The sequence below is a fragment of the Phalacrocorax aristotelis genome, chromosome 25 (genome assembly GCF_949628215.1).
Source record: "Phalacrocorax aristotelis chromosome 25, bGulAri2.1, whole genome shotgun sequence".
Taxonomy (NCBI): Eukaryota; Metazoa; Chordata; class Aves; order Suliformes; family Phalacrocoracidae; genus Phalacrocorax; species Phalacrocorax aristotelis.
In genome coordinates this window covers 3402900-3418959 of record NC_134300.1, presented here as the reverse complement: position 1 = coordinate 3418959, position 16060 = coordinate 3402900, and the positions used below count along the sequence as shown (strand labels likewise).

At 56.5% G+C, this 16060-nt stretch overlaps 1 protein-coding gene across 2 annotated transcripts in view; it reads right to left on the bottom strand.

Annotated features, from left to right (window-relative positions):
• The window catches only part of SNX27 (sorting nexin 27), a 33321-nt gene extending 17344 nt beyond the window's left edge, over nucleotides 1-15977 (bottom strand). The window contains exons 1-2 of one of the 2 annotated variants that reach the window (XM_075075469.1): nucleotides 15663-15977; nucleotides 2939-3170 (exon numbers count right to left, since the gene is read on the bottom strand). In XM_075075469.1, coding sequence (XP_074931570.1) covers nucleotides 2939-3170; nucleotides 15663-15946 — 516 coding nt within the window. In that variant the 5' untranslated portion in view covers nucleotides 15947-15977. The remainder of the gene's footprint in view (nucleotides 1-2938; nucleotides 3171-15662) is intronic. The other variant, XM_075075470.1, reaches the window with a different exon arrangement.
• Between the last annotated feature and the right edge of the window lie 83 nt (nucleotides 15978-16060).

Below are 16060 nucleotides of genomic sequence, written 5' to 3'. Positions count from 1 at the left end.
GGCACAGCTCAGCCTTGCTGGACCCACAGGTAGCGCAAGGCTAAATTAGGAGGGTTTGAGCTAGAATGAAAAACTGGTATGAATAGTTAAATATGCCACTGCCGATCCCTGGAGCTGGGCAGCGTCCCAACTACTACCTCTACCCGGCAAGAGCAGGATCAGCGCGAGTTCAAGGTGCCTTTCTACTCCAAGAGGAGAAGAAACCCACCCAAACCCCTTCTGAAAGGCCCCGAGGCCTGATGCAGCCACCACGGCGCTCCCCTGGATCATCCGCTGCACAAGCTGCGCACAGGAGAGTCCCTGAGGCGCACCAAGCCACCACCAGACAGACGCCACAGCGATACCGCGCTGACGGCATCAGTTGTTTCCAGCAACGAGAGCCTCATCGCCTTCCAGATGCACTCGAAGGTACCGCAGAACTTCCAGTGTGCTGCAGAATTGAGCCTCACATTGCAGCCAAAGCCCCAGAGCTTTGGATTCAGCGGCTTGGCTACTTTCCCCGAGACACAGAGAGGTCCCAAACCGAACAGGAGGCTTGGTTTGTGTCTGGACACAGCCCCTGGCAGCAGTCAGGCACCAACCATGGGGCAGATCCCAGGGGAGAAGCAGCATTATGTATCGTTTAGGAGCACCCCATATTAACTGCTTTCTTCGCTACGTGTGCAGCCTTCCAGTTTCATCCTGGACACCGTTAAGGAAATGGGACGCTGGTGCAAAAGAGGGGAAACCCAGAGCAGAGTTACTGTCGCAGGACGTTTCTCAGCACTGCGATGCTCTTCAGGGAATTCCCTTCCTGTTCATTAACCAGCCGCCTCCATTTTTAAAGCCAATCTGCTCAGTCTCGCAGGCAAGTTAAACAAGCTCTTATCTCGGCATTGCTAATACGCCCTCAGCGATAAGGAGGTCCCAAACAGCGGCGTTACCTTAATTAGCTTCACACGAGGAAAAGGATGCAGCGGGTTCACGCGTTTTCATGTTGCACAAGGGAAGTGTTTGCAACCACCACCTTTCCTCTTGAGGACAGGAGCATGGCCCTCCACCGTCCTCCCGAAGCCAAAGGGCTGGCAGAGCACAGAGGGAGAGCCCAGCAAGAGGCACGTGCCGAAGACGCACCGTGGGCAGCTTCAGCAGCGTTCAGCAGACTCAAAACCCCAACCTGCGCCCGAGGTGAGGGCTCGGAGCGGTCCCAGCTCGCTCCCCCTCCGCGTCTGCACTCCAGATACCTGCCCGGCAGCCTTCACAAGGGGAAACCGCTCCAAAAAGCCACAGCTTTTTCCTTAAAAAGAAGCATGCGTTCAACCTCCCACGGTGATGCTGGAAGGAAGGTGCCAGGATGGGGTTACACCAGAGCAGCAGCAGCTATTGTCAGTCCAGTGAAGGGGCTCCCTTTGATGCCCCTGCACTGCACTTCTTTAAAAACCTCGGGTTTCTAGGACCCTTCTCCTGCCCCGTATGGCACACCTGATCCGACAGCACCTCGCCAGGGTGTGGGGACAGCGGGGCGCTCCCCGTGAGGCTGCAGATCCACAAGGACCCCATCTGTCCCCTTCAGAGACGCGTGTGCCAGGGTGACACGTTGAAGCGACACGCTTTGCACAGGAGCCCGACTCCCCTGGCGAGCCGAGCGCTGCTGAACCCTCTCCACCCTTCCTCTCTCACACGCACGCTGTTTCCGCAATCCTGACGCTGGCTTGTGTCTTCCTTGGGAAAACGCCTCCATCCTCAGCTGGGAGAGGAAAAAGCGATGAGCCGGTTTGTCATCTGCCTCCCAGCACCACACACCGCAAGGCAGCCGTGTCCCGAGGGCGACTGCTCCAGCCAAACCTCCCTCCCAGCCTGGGAGGGTGAAGGCAGCCAGCGTACGGCACAAATCTTCCAGCCACGAGTCAAGGCAGCCACACTCGCCGTCTCATCCCAAGTCCCTGCACCTCACCGCCTGCCCCCAGCGATGGCTGCGCAGTTCCCTGGCTCTGGAGAAATGACGACAGCGCACAGAGAAGAAAAACGTGGCCTGCACATGGGTAGGACTGTGCTTCTAACAATAAGCAGCTATTTGCAGGGGGAAGAATATCGCCCTTGTGGCAGGCTTCTGTCTCCACCAGTCGCAGACTGAGACTCAGCAGCGGCCAGCCGCGAGACGCAGCGTGCTGGAGGACGGGGTGAGTGGGACAGCTTGCAAGCCGAGCGTCTGGGAACACCACACGGCCGGGTAAGGAAGCAGAAGAGCTACGCAAGGCCAGGCCGACTGAGGAGGTTAAAGGCACCCCAAACATGCACGAAGAAACAGTTCTGCAGGCGAGCGTCTTTGACCCGTTTTGGGTCCTTCTCCAAACACTGCCTTACCAGCCACAGCCAGCATCAGCCTCGGAGGACGCACCCGCGTCAGGTACTTCGACGACAGATCACATTACCTAGGAAAATGACCGCCAGCCTCCCCAAAAATGCAACAGAAGAGGCAGGGAACCCAAAGGAAAAATACTTTTCACAGCTATTTCCCCCAACATTCCCTAAAGGGAAAAGAAATTCTGTCATTGGGAAGCTATGCTTCAGGACATCTGCTCCCTTTGCTTTTACATCTATCACAGATGTCCTTAACGCTTGGTGTAAAACAGGAGATATAAATATGAAAGCTTATACGAACAAAATAATAACTTCCTACTTAATCTTCACAAGAGATCAAGCTATTCTGGCTACATTAATAAAAAAAGCTTCCCAGCACACAGGGAAGCTGCAAAAGAATAACCAAGCACTGCAAGAGGGAAGACGGGCAAGCCTAAATAAGGCAGTGTCAAAACCAGTCGATAATAAATTAAGGTGCCTCCATCCTGAAGACAAACAGGGAGCGTTGCCACCAATCGTCACGAACAGCAAGGAGCACGCCAGCTCGGCGGGCGGACGCGTCCTATCTCCAGAAAACACCTTCCAAGCTGATACTAACCACAAACTTCTCGCCGTTTTGCTCCACATGCTTGTACGTGGGGATGGAGATGGGCACAGCTTGTTTTTCTGTGTAGTCGTAGAACGACTGCCCCAAAGAGTCATCACTTGGATCGAGATTATCTGCCTCGTGGGGAGGCACGGACAGCACCGTCAGGATTAGCTCCTTCTCTCCTGCGCGAATCAGGTCCACCACTTGCTTGTGAGTCGCTCCTTCGACATTCACCCCATTCCTGCGAAAGAGAAAGCAGAAGAGCCGTGAGCAAGGCGGAGGTGCCTGCTGAGCCTCCAAAGCACGCCAGGGCCGGCCCAGAGCCCTGTCACGCATCTGCTTCCCCTGAAAACCCCTCCAGACTCAACTGCTCTGGCTGCTCCAGCTTCACCCTGGTCTAAACTTCACCCATCTCTCCTATTGATGGTCCCTCGTGTTATTAGTTACCGAGTTGTTTAATGACTTCACACCCAACTGAAACTTCTTCAAGGCTCATGGACCTCCTTGGACGTTTAAAACAAGTTCTGCGGTTTTTGCCATTTCTCAGTGGTACGACATGGCACGTTCGACCTGGAAAGCCAGCCTTTTCCCGTCAGCTAAAGGCAAATGCAAGGAGACCACAGAACTGGGGAAGAAAACACCGAACGCCTAACACATACTGCTCTGCTAGGGCAAAGCCCATCTCCTGATCCTCTACAGCTCCAAAACCTGAGCTTCCCTAAACCTGAGCTGAAGCTTCCAGGCAAAGAAGAACGAGAAAGCAGGCAGCAAGACTCAGAGGTACGTCATTTCAGAAGCCAGTGCTCCCGTCCAAGATACCGCACCCACGAGCACACCTGCTTCGGTGCAACACAAAGGAGATGACGTTGGCTTTGGTTACTTCTAGGCAAACTGCTCTGCCTTGCCCCACACAGCCCGGGAACACTGCTACGGTGAGTATCGTGTTTCTGCTTCCTAAATGGCTCCAACCGGATCACAAGAGCTCCTCACAATTACACCCCAAGCCCTCCAGGAGCCCCCTGAAAGCTCTGAAGACCCAAGACATACCCAAGCCACCTCTAAAGCATTCCTGACACTCCTGCTCTCCCGGCGAGCTCAGTGAACCATCGTTTGGGTCTTGCTTTGCCTGGAAGGTACGGACCGTTACCTTGGCCAGCCTGGAAGGATGCTAGACCTATGACTTGATTTCAAAGCAAAGAGAGCTGTTAGGTTCTCTACCAAATCTGGAAAAGGATAAGCCTGTTGTTCCTCCTAATAAGAGCTAAATTTAGTAGCGAGCCTCCATAAACTTGCTGTCATCACAAGCGTCTCTGTGAAGAGTTTGGTATCCGAAACATTCCCTGTGTAAACAAGAACAGGCAGAGCTTCACCCACGGCACCCCTGCACTCAGCCTGGCCGCGCTCTGGCCGTGAGCCTGCGGAGCACCGCGGACGACAGGTCCCTTTCACCTCTGCTTCCCGAGCAGCCGCCTGGGACGAGCCTGGAACAAACCAGCCAAGGAGATTCCCAACCGTGCCACAGCCCAGTTTGCCTTTGTTCGCGCCTAGGGATTTCTCCAGCAGAAAACCCGGCGCCACCGTCACTCCGCGCTGCTGGCTACAGCCTTTACCTGATGCTTCAGGGGAGTGCAAGAGGAAAGCAGCCTGCACTTCCCCAGCCACGAATCCTGACCGCGCAGGGAGAGAAAGGGCTCTCAAATACTCCCTCCGGCAATCAGCTGCTCCTCCCAGAACCTGGGAACAGCCTGTCATCATCTCACTGCCGAAGACGTAGTGCCAGTCACAGAACCATCCCGGCTTGCCTTAAATCAAGTGTAGGATTTAGCCTTCAATCCCCAGCTCTCAAATGGAAGAGAACAGCTCTTACCACTTCACATCGATCATTTTTTATCAGACTTTTACTCAGAAGAATTGCCCTAGAAAGATCTGATCTCAACTTACAAATCTGAGTGAGAGCCTCCAGGCTCCAAACCAAGTTTTAAAAAGCCCCAAGCGGAGCTTGTGAGCCAGAGGCAGCGCTCGCACTGCGCCAGGAGCTGGACGAGAAAGCTTCCCCCGCTCGGATGCCGCCTGCAGTTATCGGCCCCCTTAGCGCTCCCATATTGTTCCAGGGAAGGGACAGCGGAGCAACCCTCGGACACAGCCCCTGGGCTCCGTGGGGTAAGAGCGCTCGAGGAGCCGAGCACAGCTCTTACAGCAACGAGGCCGTTAAGTTCAGGGAGAGGGAAAATCCCCTCCTCACCGGCCAGCTTTTCTACAGGGCAGGAGCGTGGCCTCCAAAGCAGCCACTTCGGTCGCAGGGAGCAGCCCTCGTTACCAAGTCGAGCTATTAGACACCAACACCATCACGTTAAAGAGACATTCGCTTTGCACCTGACCCTGCTCGCTTATCCCAGGTCACCTCCACTCGCCTAGAATTAAACCCCCTCCGCAACGTCCTACAGCGCCGCTGCCCAAGTACGATTTTTGGTGGATGGGATGAAAGGCCAGAGACTCGTTGTGCAGAGGCTGCCGTTCGCCCACGCCAGGAGGGCTGGCCGGCCGTAATGGCTCTCCTCCACACCTCCCAGTCCTGCCCTGAAGAGAGAAGGATGAAGGGTGGGGGAGTTCTGTCACTGTCCCACGCTCGACCACGAGCCCATCTCCAGCCAGCGATAGGCAGAGCCCCTCCAGCCAGCAGCAGGGGCTTTGGGATGACCCAGGCTGCAGGACTTGCTGCTTAGCCACAAAAGTCAAGGCTGCTTTTCAGTTACTCAGCCCCGGCTAGGCTGGGACTAGGTCCTCAGCTTAACTTCCCATCAGCAAAGACCTCAGGCACTGTGCTTTCCCTTCTGCCAGCAGACAGAGCACAAACACACTGCCAGCTGCCTCCTCTTCCTCTCCCACACCCTTCTCAGCCCCTGGTGACTTCTGCTGCCACCCGTTTCCCCCCCCAGCCAACACCAAACCCTGGGAGGGGCGAGGATAGGACCTGGGACTCCAGACAATGAGACTGCAATGCATCATTTCATTCACAAAAAAGCGATAACACCCACTGCCAGCTCTCCATCGCTCCCAGCAGGCTTCTTCCTAAGATCAGACGCGGCTTTAACAGCGGCCCTGCTCGCCCCTGTGCTGTGCCAGGCGGTGGGAAGGAGCCGTCGGTACCGCAGGCGCGCGGGGCCGGAGGACTCGCACCTTTGCAATAAAGTCACCATAGCAACTCAGGCTGGAATCATCATCGACAAACCGACGAGGAAAGGGAACAGTAATTGATACGACCCAGGCAAACCAGGAGCAGCGGGCGAGGCGAGAGGAGCACAGCTGAGCGACGCGCTGCTTGGGTGGCCACGGACCTGCGGGGTCCGAGAGCTGAACGCGTTTTCCCAAGACAATGGGACACTCAGGTACTTTGTTCCTCAAGCTTCTGCCTCCATTTGGAGGCAGAAGAAAGACCCAGGCGTTACCTTTGCCCTTCCAGGGGACGTGCACAGTCCCAGAGAGGGCTGCTGAGCCGACCGCAGGGCCGGGTCCCTCCAGGCCTTACAGAAAGCACGTCCAGATACAAGAGCGGCGGATGACGACCAGATCCCACAAATCCTTCCCTCCACAAAGGACGTACCGCAGACGGCACGAGACTCTCTTCTGCCAGGGATGGGAAATAGAAGAGAACTCTGCTCGTGGCGGAGCAAAGCGCCGCGGGTGGAGACCACGGCCAGGCCTGCCAGACTTCAGCAGCACTCAAAGAGCAACTTCCTCCGACAAATCACTTCTCTCAGCTGCCCACCACCAAACGTGGATGCAGTTACACCAGGAGCACGGCGTTCTGTCACCTCCCGATGGAGGATGGTGGGCAGGTCTCCCTCCCTCAGTGCCCGGCTTCCCTTTCGCCTCGCCAGGGATGCGAGCTGCCTCGCAGGAAGGCTACGGCAGGAAAAGCCCTGAAGTCGGTGGGCAGAAGCGATGCTGGGGCTGTTCAGCGCGCTGTTGGATGGGGCAACGCGGAGCCTTGGCACGCTGTCCCTCTGGCAGGGGCATCCCCACCTAAACAGGGCTGCAACGGGGCTCCCAAGCGTGCTCGCCTTCCCCCAGGGCACTGGGAAGAAGCAGTTCTCCTGGTGCTGGTTAAGGTCGGTCTAGCTCAATACTCACCGTGACTAAGGGCCCACGTTGGCTGAGCTGAAGACAACGTAACCCCAAAGCACTCATTACCACGTTTCTGTCGTCAATCGTCTCCCCGCAGCAAAGGGAACACAGGCCCGTGCCGCAGCGCACGGTCCAGCACGCCGGCAAAGACGCCTGCCGAGACAGGCCTGGGCTGAGGCTCCGGACTGTGACCCGAGGCAGCGGCACGCTTTGCCGCCCGCTGACACCACCGCGAGGGCAGAAACCCTGGCACGCGTGGGGCCGGATCAGGCGCGCCAGCCTCGGCACTCGCCCGTCGGGGCTTGCCTGGTGCCACGGGGGAAGCCAAGCTCCAGGAATTACGGCAGGTTATGCTTAACGAAAGATCTTCAGCCTGTGGTTCGGCAAGATCCCGCTGCAAAAAATACATGCTGGGGGGCAGAGCAGACCGGTGTTTGTTCACCATAATGAACTGAAAAGCTTCTTTGAGACTGAATTTCCAAAGCACTGGGCCAAAGATGGTGAGCAGCAGCTGCGGGCTGGCACGGTCCCCTGGCTGGAAGGAGGACGAGCTGCTGAAGCACCCCACTCGCTGCCCCAAACCTGCTCGCTCTGCCAGCACGGCGCAGAAAACGCCCCACTCACCAGCCACGTTTGAACCCAGGGACACCTATCGGCAAGTGTTCTTGGCAAGAATGGGAACAGCTGGCAAACACCGGGAGACCCTGAGGACGAAGCATGCGTTTGACACAGCAAAATTCCCCATCGTGCCAACGCTAACGAGCAAGATCCCCGAGACACAGAGAAGAACATTTCACTTCTCCCATTTGTTCACCAAATGACTCATTTTCCGCAAAGACTTCTTAAAATTTCCCAACTGTCGGTCTGTCAAGAGATGACAAGGAAATTTTACCACAAGAAAGTCTGCAATAAGCTTCCTGGAGATTAAGACCACGGCCTGCCTTTGTGCTTTGTTCAGGAAAAGTACTGACCAAGCCGACAAACCATCCAAAAAGAAACACCCCAGGAACTGCTCAAGCCATCTTTAGGGCTTTGTTTTTTAGCAGATAAGCACCTTCAGCCATCCCATGCCATCACAGGGCCACCACAGCAAAGCACAAGTCAGAGCCCAGCTCTGCAGCCAAGGCAAGACCAGCAAAACCCGTGTAAAATGAGCAGAGCTGCATCCGCCTGGCATCGCACCCCTCTCCCAGCCCGGCGCGACACAACCAGGCTGGCGAGAGCCTTGCCGCGTAGATGAGGCCTCAGGAGTAAGACCGGCAGCGGCAGCCAGTCGCACCACAACTTCACATGTCACCTGCCTCGTAGCAGGGACGGTCTGCCAAGTCCCCATCGCCCCCAGCCGGCGCTTTGCATCTTCCAGCTCCTGACGCTTGGCTCAAAACACATCTGGCTCCAGCCCTGTCCAGGGCTGTATGTCAAGCCCGTAAAATTCAAAAGGTAACCCAAGAAGCTCCCTGTGCCCCTGCTTCTTCTTGTAACACACCGGTTCTCACCGATATTCAGCTGTGGGAGAGATTAAAATCGCGGTGCTGAGACAACAGCAGCGGTGACAGATTACCCTGCTCTGAGAAGGGCTGATGAAGGAAGAAGAGTGCTGAAGATGAGATCCAGCGACAAGGGCAGTCACCACAGGGATCAGCGGCCTCCTTGGGAGGGGTTCTGGAAATAAAGATGAACAGATGAATAAGCTTACTGGACACAGCGGCGCGGGACAGCTTCTCCAGGCTTGCCATAGCAGCTGTGGAAACAGGCGCTTCATCGTCTTCATCCCTGTCCCTTCCTGAATCCAGCTAAAGCCAAACACAAACAGCTCCACGCGACGCCACCGACAACGCTTCAAGGGGCACGTTTGCAAAGGGGCAGCCGCTGCGGCACTGTCGGCTCCCTTCACCGCTCCTCGGAGAGCCCCGTATTCGCCGGACCGATCCGCAGCAGCTTCAGCACACCCAGCTCCTTGCAGCTTCTCCCAGAGGAGCGTTAAGTTTCTCAGCTGCACGATACACCCGAGACCATTCAAGCTAAATGGTTTCCCCGACAGGCAGCGCTTTTCCCTGGCTCCAGCGCCGAACCGCTCAGTCCCCAAAGCCAGACGGCCGTCAGCACAAGCCTTCCTCAAACGGAACCACGCCAGGGCTGTTCAGCTGAGGCTGAAGCAGTATTTCCCCATGTCTAATCACCCAAAAGAAGGGATGCCAGCCTTCGGCTTTTACAGCTAAGCAATCCAGACCCTGTCCAATATTATTCCAAACAGATTAACAAAAAAAACCACCCAGGAAGACACTAACAAGTGCAATTCCAGTGACCTTTCCTATTTCTGTGATGTGGGAGAGACCAGAAGAAGGTTGGGCTATTTACGATTTTCACAGAAGCCTCTTACAACATTTTAAGGAAGTTTTAACGTCCCTGTGCATATTTACACGCATCGCTCTGGCAAAGCGCCATTCAGCCGCTCCAATCGCAAGAGCAAGGATTCCCTGCAAATTAACACTTCTGAAACTCCCTGAAAGAAGACAAAGAATGTTCACATTTCAGAAGGTTAAAAGCGAAGTATTACTGAAAAGCAAAGAAGTACTGAGCTTTCAGTCTTGCTGAAAAAGGAACAACACTTTGGACACTTCAGAAACCAAATCTGTATCAATTCCGCCCTGGAAACTCAGGAGCAGTTAACTGCAATCAGCTTCTACACCAGCAATAGGAGACAGGTTCTCGGTCAAGGCTTCTTTGGGTCTTCCTTCCCTGAACCATCAGCAAAACCACCCTGAGACGACCAGGACTGCTAAACCACAAGCCCTGGTGCTAGGACAGAGCTGGACTTTTAAGTGTAACCTTTCTGACCAACATCAAAGCAATGATTTTTATCTGTTCCTTTTGTAGACCCAGAACCTCCCCCGGCTCAGTTCAAGCTACTGACGACCAAGCTCAAGCCTGTGACAGCAGCTTTGGTTTCCCACCGCGCTCTTTCGCAGAGCTCCGAGCAACATCAATGAGCCCCCCAGGGAGCTGCAGACTACACGCTGAAAACCGCTGTCATGAGACGCTCCCCCAGAGACGTCAGTGGAGAGCCCGGCAGGCTCCAGCTCTTCCAAACAGCATCCCAGTCCAACAGCAGCCTGGAGTACGGCTGTTCACGAGGCCTCTCAATGACGCTTCAGTCTGCAGCTCGCATTCTGCAAGCACAGGTTTGAATCCCAGTGAAAGGAAACTCTCCCCCGCCTTATATTTCGTCCGTTGCTGCTTCCTCAGTGCTCAGACTGGTGAGCGAGGAAGGGAAGCGATGGGTACAAAAAATGCCACCGCAAAACGCCGGGCACCAACGTCCAGCCTGTTCCCAGCAGCTCATCCCTATCAGGAGTGGGGCAGCTGCTTCCACAGAGCCGACGGGGACTCACCCATTCGCTTCGTTATCCTGAGCCGCACAAAGCAGGAGCAGAGAGCGCAGGCGGCAGAGACGCGTTTAAACTTCTCCAGGTTCATCACCGTGACCATTCCTAGGCACATATAGAGTTCCGTTTAAATATACCGCAGAAGTGTTAAACCAGGGTAGATAAAAAGGCTCTTGCCTTTATCTAATTGTACACTTAATGGAAAACCCAGCACACGAGGGTTCTTCATTTACCCACCGCTGTTATCTCTCAAGAAAGAAAAGATATATTTGCAGTTCTTCACTCGAACAGCCAATGCCAGCCTTATTGAGCACACCGAGCACGGGCTGAAGGCGCAATCAGGAGACCTGAATTATTCCCAGTTCTAATCTACAGCCTTAACCGGGCGGATCCACCCCTGCGCTTCAGCAGCCCTGTTCCTAAGAGGGGGAGAGATGCTGACCCATGGTAAAATGCCCTGAAAACACGTGCAGGAAAGCGAGGTACACAGCCTGGAAAGGCTGGGGTGAATTCAGGAGCACTACCGGGAAGACTGTGTGTTTAAGAGGTGGGGGGAGGAAAGACATCTATCAGCTGGTGATCAGAGCAGTTTTAGGCTCGCCAGGCTGCAAGCCAAACTCAACATGTTTCCCGAGTTCCTACTGCCGCGACCGCAGCAGAACCACCACCCACCTCTGAAGCAGCGAGGGGGCCGTGCATCCCCGCACATCTTCCACCTTCCCACCATCCAGGCGCGCAAGACAGAGCTTCCAACGCCGACCCAATCCACTTCCTAAACTGTCTGAGGTTAAGGAAAGAGACACCCTTGAAGACTTTGGGCCAAGGCAAAACCTGCTGACCGCTTGGGAAGGGGGTTTTCTGGCAAGGCGCCCCTCGTGTGAGCAGCAAAATGCTGTGCATAAGCAGGGCACGCAGCTGCCGCCTCCTTTTTACAGACCGTTCCGGACTTTTCCAAAGCAGAACGAGCTTTATCTGTCCCAAGTCGATGCACAAAATCAAGACTTTAGACCAAGAGGAGACAAAGAGTTTAATCTCCCGAGGGAAATGCCTCTTATCCCGCACAACAGGCCCAAGTCACTCCCCAGGAGGGTTGGGAAGAAGCTGTCTCCAGTGGGGGTTATTCCATCGAGACCCGTATCGAGGGATACGACACCTTCCCTCAAAGCAGCCGGTGCTGTGACCGTTTCAGATGCTTTTCGGATGCAGGGAATGAGGGACAGAGACCAATTCTCCGGTCTGGCGGGGTACGGTATCCCCCTACCCTTGCAATCTCACCTAGATCGGAGCAGGTTTCCACCACACACAGTTCAATAATCCTGAGAACAAATCCCTTCTTTATCTGTTTGATTATTTTTGAGCGAGCTTCCCTGCAAACAGACCAAACACTAGTGAGATTTTCTTCTCTGTCAAGATTAGTTATGATTGTCATTCAGGGTGATAATCAAGAACTAAATTAGCTTTCATTGTCTGTCTCCAATGCCCTCAACACCCACAAGCGCACAACCAGCTAAGAAGATTAGAGAGCACGCCATAGCTATGTTGCAAAACCAGCCTTCGAAACAAGAGGTCTGAGCCAGGTGCTAGACACGGGAGCGTGAGGCAGTGAAGGATGGCAAGGAAGGACTTTGTAGCGGGCACAGGACTCTAAACCCTTCGGACAACACCCGAAACATCCTTTGCCTTTGGAGGAGGACTGGGAAGCAGGTCGCGCTCCACCTCGCAGAGGAAAACCACACTCCTGTCGCTGTGGCCGGAGCCCTCAGCCGCGCAGGGGCGGGAGGTCTCCGGGTCTTCCAGCACCGTGCACGTCCAGAGCAGGCTGGGGAAGGGACGTGGGGCGACGTGCTAAACACCCTGTTACTCTGCAGCAACTGCCACAGTAATTCCATCAAGGCCACGCCATGGAAGAATCTTGTCTTTCAAGCTCTTGCTCCAAAACAAAACCTCTCTCCCAGGCCGGTTTGCCCAGCGTTGCAGGAGGGGGAAACAAAGCCCCGCTCGGAAGTAAACAGCCTGTTCATAAAACACCTAACCTGCACGTGCTTTCGGCACTCAGACGTGACACGAGATCCGTAAAGACGCCGAGGAGCCGGCGATCCCGACCGCCGCGCCAGGCCCTTACCCCGCCCCGGTGACCACCGCACCCACCGCGGGTCCTGCGGGCAGACGAACCGGGCACCGGCATCGCTGCGCCGGCGGCGGATGGGCCCCCGTGCCTCCCGGGGAACCCCACCCCCACCATTGTGTGGAGGGTGCTGCTGTGGAAAGGAAGGGAAATCAGAGCTATTTTTGGAGTCTTGTTTTATTGTTTTCTACTCCAACTCACAACCGTGCTAAGATTTACTTGCAGGAGTCGGATTTTAATAGACCCAGGGAGAATTAGCGTCCTCTTGGCAGAGCGTGCAAAGACACGGGGTCTTCACACCGCCAAAACACGGCTGGTACCGTGCAATATTTTTGGGGCTGATTTATGCAGCCAGGTTAACAAAAGCAATGGACAATATTGGAAAAGGGCGAGAGCCAACCTGGCAGTGCTGCAAGAAGATACATGGGCAAATTAAAAGCAGCTTCTCCCGGGAGATGAGAAGCGGCAGATAAAGCAAGTGGAAATCCCCCACCCTCCCAGCCGCAGTTGCTCCCTGCCCCACGGAGGGGAAAGCCAGCCGTCCAGCGCGCCTCGGGCAAACGCCCCTCGTGCCCCGCTTATTAACCATCGTTATCAGCAGGTCTTAATTCTTTCAAGCACCGCTGCGCGGTTTGACGACAGACTAAAGGTTGGCTCCTCATCTCGCGCCGGACGAGATGCCGGGGACCAAACCCCGATTCCAGCGCCAGCCTCAAAACCCACCTCTGGTTTCAAACATGGCATTTTAAGTGTTTCCCCACAGCGGGCACAAGGGAGAGTTTCTGCTTGTCACCTTGCAACGCGTACAAAATATTTCCCCTTGGTCAATAAATGCTGTTCTCTCAAGTAGATCCTCCAGGTGCAGAATTCACCCCCCCGAACCGTCCTTCCGCACAGAAAAATCAAAGCATAAAGTATTTGGGTCACACGGGAGAGAGCTAAATCCCAACAGCGAGCTTTCTGCAGGGCACGGCCAGCTCTCTAGCCACGGGCTAGTCAGAACAGCTCTTCGCTGCTGGGCCCAAACACATGCTGTTGTCCTTCACACACTGCAGCCTGCAAAGACTGGCAGCAAAGCATTCCTGCTGCTATGAAATCCCTGTAATTAATAAGTAATTGAACTTAACCAACTCAGCATGAAGTACAAATACATAAGGATCAGGAGGTACCGCGCAGCTCAGCACGGGCAGAACCAACCCCGAGAACCACAAGACGAAGGGGAACACGCTAAGGAAAATACACCTCGGCAGGCTGAGGCTACAGAACGCCCTCAAAGAGGTTTAGCTGATAGCAGTCCACAAACATGGGCTCAAAGTTTAAGGGTTTTTTTTGGGGGAGGGTGGGGAAGATCAGTTTCAACATAGCTGAAGCATTCCCATGGAAAGATGTTTTCAGGCTCACATTACAATTCCTGCTGTCAAGAAACAGCTACCGCACAGCCCTGGACAACCCGAGGTCCCAGGGACCAAGAGGAAGAAAAACCAAGCAGCCAGTCCCATCCCTGAGCGTGCATTTCCATCTCTGCTGCCTTCTGCAAAGCCACACGGCTGGGGCAGGGGGGAAGGCAGGCCACCAGCTCCAGAGGGCACCCTGTCTTGTCCCAAAGCGGGGTTTTTGGTCCCCCTCCTCGCCCAGCCATTCCTGCGGCGGCAATCCTGCCATGCCAGATCTCCTCCCTGTGCAAGCATCCCCCTGCCCCCCCCCAGGAGGGTCTCCACGTTGAAGACCGAGGGTCCCGCTCACCGGAGGAGTGTCTGCACCCTCACACGCCTCGTCCCAGCCCACGCCGGCTCTCCGCAAAGGCGCCCGTGAGCTCACCCAGCCCAGTACCAGCTTCTGCCAGCCACGGGCCCTTCCCCCTGCTCTCCCCTCCGCACTTTCTCAGGGTGAGCTCCCCCTTCCTTCCTTTTGCATCTCCTAACCTACTTCCCCTCCTTACCAGCGATCCCTCCCAGGAACTGCTCTTCTCCAGGAGCTCAGCAAATTCCCCACCACAGCCACCCCCTTCCACCAGCCCCTTCCCAGCCGGGGTCCCTGCGGGGAGGCAGATCCATGGACGTGGCTCCTACAGCTATCTGCTGCCTGCGAGCCCTTCCTGCTCTGCGATCCAAGGGATGCCCCCAGAAACAAAGGTGGGGACAGAATCTCCCCAGGAATGAGCTGGCGAAGGGGACCCCACATTCACCCTCCAAGGGAGGGGCTCCCGCCCCCAGAGGGGCTCCTTCCTAAGGCTGCAACACTCAATCCCTCCGCATACCCCACAAAGAAAGGGATCCCCTAAAGAACCCCCTAAAAAACGAGTGCCTCGCCTTCAAGAAGATGGACGCTGTGTCCCTCCACCCCCAAAGGGGTCCCCCAAATCCTTCGGGGAGGAAGATGCTGGCCCACAACTCCCTGTTAAAACAGGTACCCTAAAACCCTCAAGGAGAAGATGAAGCCTGATTACACCCCTCTCTGTATAAAGGGGTCCCCAGGGATGCGAGGCTGGCCCAGCCCCACCATAAGGGGTCCCCAAGACCCCCAGTGAGGCAAGGCCAGACCCCCTAAGGGGTCCCAGGGAGAGGAACCTGGCCCAGCCCCCCCAGTAAGAGCTCCCCAAAGTCCCCAGGGAGAGAAGACCAGACCAGACCCCCTCATCAGGGGCCCCCAAAGCATCTGGGCAGACAAACACAGCTCCTCATAGGAACATCCCCCAGGGCACCCCCCCGTAGGGGTCCCCCCCAAAACCCCTGGTGACAGGAGAACAAACCAGCCCCCCAAGCCTCCAGTGAGGTCCAGCCACGCCCCCCAACCCCCCACATCCCCAGTGAGAGGGAGCTGCCTCGCCCCCCATTACAAGCTCCCAAAAGACCCCCTCCAAGCCCCAGCCATGCTCAGCCCCCTCCGGGCTCCCCCAAGAGCCTCAGCATCCCCCCAGGACGCCCCAATCCCTCAGGCAGGCTCAGCCCGCTCAGTACACCCCCAAAGAGCCTCAGCCCCCTCAGGACTCCCCCAAATCCCCCCCCAAGACGAAGCCCCCCCGAGGCTCGGCCCTCCCGCAGCGGAGGGGGCGGCGGCGCGGCGGCGGGGCGGGGGCGGCGGCCCCCCCCGTACTCACACCTCCAGGATGCGGTCCCCCTTGCGCACCCCGGCGCGGTCGGCCGCCCCGCCGCCCAGCACGGCGCTGACATGCTGCAGCGGGGCGTAGAGCTCGCCGTTGATGCTCCGTAGCTGGCCGCCCTCGCTCACTTGACCGCGTACGTTGAAGCCGTAACCGGACTCCGACTTGACGATGCGGACGACGCGGGGGCCGCCCGGCCCCGCCGGGGCCCCCTCGCCGCCACCGTTCCGCTGCGGAGCCGCCGCCGAGCGCGGCAGCCCTTCGCCCTCCTCGTCCGCCATCTTGGCGAGCAGCGCCCGGGCCGGCTCGTCACGCGACCGCCGCCACGCCGGCCACCGTAAGGCACCGCCCGCCGCCACGCCTTTCCCCCCGGGGGACGACGGGAAATGTAGTTC